Here is a 3278-nt window from a genome sequence, read left to right as displayed (position 1 = left end):
ACTGTACACAAGCTCAAGAAATCGACAAGACTCATTTTACCATGTGAGGCGTCGAATGTCGAATTGGGAGCGGTCTAAGTAATCAACAAACCATTCTGAGTAGGTCCTTTATATTGCTGACAAGAATACCATTGAAATCGATTAGATACAATTATGCAACGCAATGAATAACAGGTTAGTGGCGGAGAATACCGAAGTCATGTAATCACGTCAGATACATGATAGCCCTAGCCTTTGGACTGAATCACAAAACCGAAATTGCAGATCGGGGGTCCACTAGTGTAGACAACACCCAACAAGACCGGAAGTGACAAATAAAATGGAATGTTTGGACAGGGTGAAAAACAAGCTGGGGCCCGCTAGAGGGCAAGTGGATAACTAGAGCTTCGAAACGTTTCACGGACGACACAGATCAATATCTGGGTAAGGTCAGGAGGAACGGCAGTGGGCACGACAGGTGGCAATAACGTATGGACAAACGAAGGAAGCGTTACTTTGTGGAAAACATCAGTGCGACGATCAACCCGTACAAGCCGAGGACTTCGGCGAAGATGAGAATAAGCACCATACCGACGAATAACCGTGCCTGTTGAGCAGTACCGCGTACACCGGCATCACCAACAATTCCAATGGCGAAACCTGCCCCAAGACCACTGAGTCCTACACTAAGACCAGCGCCCAATTGGTATAGTGACCTAAAAGTTGGATGATGCAACGATAACAAGAGAACATCATTACTTGTCCATCTTTTTCATGTTTGCATCCTGTTGTACAATTAGCACAGCGACTACCAGCCCATAGATTCCAACTATACCCGCCATGACGACCGGGATGATTGACTTGATTATTAACTCCGGCCTCATCACCCCCATCGAACATATGCCCGCTCCTGCTTTAGCGGTGCCATAAGCAGCACCCAGCGCTAAAAAACCTCGAAGGTTGCTGAAAAGCCACTCACCACAGAAAACAACCGCTGAAACTGCCCCGATCACACCGAAAAACGGAGTATAGATGGGATCCGTCGTCGCAGAGCTCATCGCGCGGACAATCCGTAATGAAGCGCGTTTTTTGATACACTTAAAGTCTAGGGGAAGAGTCAGTTCAAGTTGGATGCAAGCAGGCAGTGAATGAAATTCGATGTTTGTTCCATTGTTTCATATGGAAGCGTAAGGTAAGCGTAAAGTGACCCACTTAGGAGGAAAGTAGAGGTCGAGGAGAACTTCACGGGGTCAACAGCTGGGATGCAATTTGATTCTGAAGTCTTCCATGTTGAGCAGCATTTTTCTTCGTAGGCAAGCTGTAAACTTGGTACAATTCTGTGCAGGTGTGAATAGTTACACAAAATACATTTTTCTCGTCAGTTTGTTATTTCACCCATTTTTGTCATCCGAATTTTTTGTTTCATTTATAATTTTGCGTCCACTAACACCGTTTTAATTCAAGGGTGGAAGAACTTGAGGGACTACAAGAGAATGCAGGCGCTGTCTGGATCTCACCATAGACAGGGTACAGGTGTGGCGTTTTGTACCTTTATTTTACTCCATTATAAAGTGGAAGAACTTGAGGGACTACAAGAGAATGCAGGCGCTGTCTGGATCTCACCATAGACAGGGTACAGGTGTGGCGTTTTGTACCTTTATTTTACTTCCATTATAACACTACGTATTTCATCAACTGCATAACCGTTTTTTGTTTGAATACGAAAAACTACAAAAACGCGCACTTGTACAATTTCACAGAATACAAGCGTGGTCACGTGCTTCGACTATCTCTTCTGATTTCGCTCGCGCTTGCAGCGGTCATTCGCGAGTCTCATGTACTAGCTCTGGTACCAAAACATTTCAGACATCTTCGGAATCTATTATATGTGGGAACTGTTCAGAAGATCTCTGGACCAACATAATTGGATTATTGTTTATTCGCTGACATGGGCCAACGACGAACTATTTTAAAGAGAACAATTGTTAGTGAGTCTGTTCCATCTGATCTATTTATTTTTGTATACCCAACCTAGCGTAATCATTTTTATTTCTTTGCCACACACTCCTGGCAAGCTAACTTATTGGGTAGCCGGACCACTACACAGGTACCTAATGGATTTGAGCCTTCAATAATAGTCTAGTTTTTTAGTGTGTGCGTATGAGAGGAATGTTTGCGGCTTCGACAATAAGACGTCGACTGGGCTGATATAACCCGACTGGAGAAAAACTTCCTGTAGGCCAATCGACTAACTTAAGACAGACAATTAATGAATGTTTGATGGGCATCCGATGAGTCTCCAGAAAACAGAACCGCCTAATGAACGTTGTGAATCATTACATCAGGACACATTTTATTGAATTAACAAGGTTTACTTGAGACATGGTTGGAAAACATTCGAACACAGTGGACATTTGAGAAGCACTTAGGGGCTTTCCACCTGATTATTGAAGCAGGTTTTCTGTTGTGCGAGAAAACTGTTGTGCAAAGGATGAGTGACATTCGGCCACCTATGTGATGATGGTGCGGTGAGAACCCTGTAGTCTACGGGTGTTTTAACACCATCCAGACGAAAACATTTTTCACGCGGATATGACATACGGAATTGACGGAGGATGGCACATTTTGGAGTGAGGTTTTTCCGCTCCATCTAGTTACACACGAGTCCAAATCACGGATATTAGGATTTGTGGAGATTACCGCGGAAAGTTACCAACAATGATACGCTCTTGGATCTTTGGGAAGGTTGTTCTGCAATCTCAGCTAACACAACCCCGTATTACCAAAGGATGCTTATTCAGGTGAAAGCGATGAAAACCGCTCTGCCGTCCGGCTGGAACTGGATCTAGATGGCATTGCGTTTCGTTTACTGAACACTTCCTCCTTATATCTGGGCCAGTTCGATAGTTCAGTGACAACGCCATCGCTTCGTCGTCCACAATATTATTATCTGGACGTTTTCCACAGCACTCGTCTTTTGCCTGTATCAAGTCCGTTCCGAATGTCCCAAACCTGACTTCACCGGACGAACAGGGACCAACGTCCGGGTCATCCACCCTAGGTCGATGCTTTTATGGGGCGCTGGCTGACCGCTAGAGCCATATATTGCAAAATCTCCCACATATGTTCTCTCTTCTACATCCAGACGATTGTTAGGAGGCTGCGACACTGCTAATGTGATGCTTCATCACTTTTTGGCGACTGCTTCTTACCTTAGCTTCACGTTTGTTGATAACTCGGATGCGTTTTGCTCGGTAAAACGTGACAATAGTGTCAGATGTGCCGGGTCGTTCAGAGTA

At 44.6% G+C, this 3278-nt stretch overlaps 1 protein-coding gene across 1 annotated transcript; it reads right to left on the bottom strand.

The window, feature by feature from the left end:
* Nucleotides 1-490: 490 nt before the first annotated feature.
* On the bottom strand, nt 491-1037 carry T265_10139 (hypothetical protein; the record flags this gene model as incomplete). The annotated part of the gene is made up of 2 exons (XM_009176418.1): nt 491-695; nt 739-1037. The coding sequence occupies 2 exons, from the start codon at nt 1035-1037 to the stop codon at nt 491-493; spliced, it is 504 nt and encodes a 167-aa protein (XP_009174682.1).
* Nucleotides 1038-3278: the final 2241 nt, after the last annotated feature.

The sequence above is a fragment of the Opisthorchis viverrini genome (assembly GCF_000715545.1).
Source record: "Opisthorchis viverrini unplaced genomic scaffold opera_v5_337, whole genome shotgun sequence".
Taxonomy (NCBI): Eukaryota; Metazoa; Platyhelminthes; class Trematoda; order Opisthorchiida; family Opisthorchiidae; genus Opisthorchis; species Opisthorchis viverrini.
Note: the sequence above shows the minus strand (reverse complement) of the source record. Positions and strands in the feature narration are given on the sequence as shown.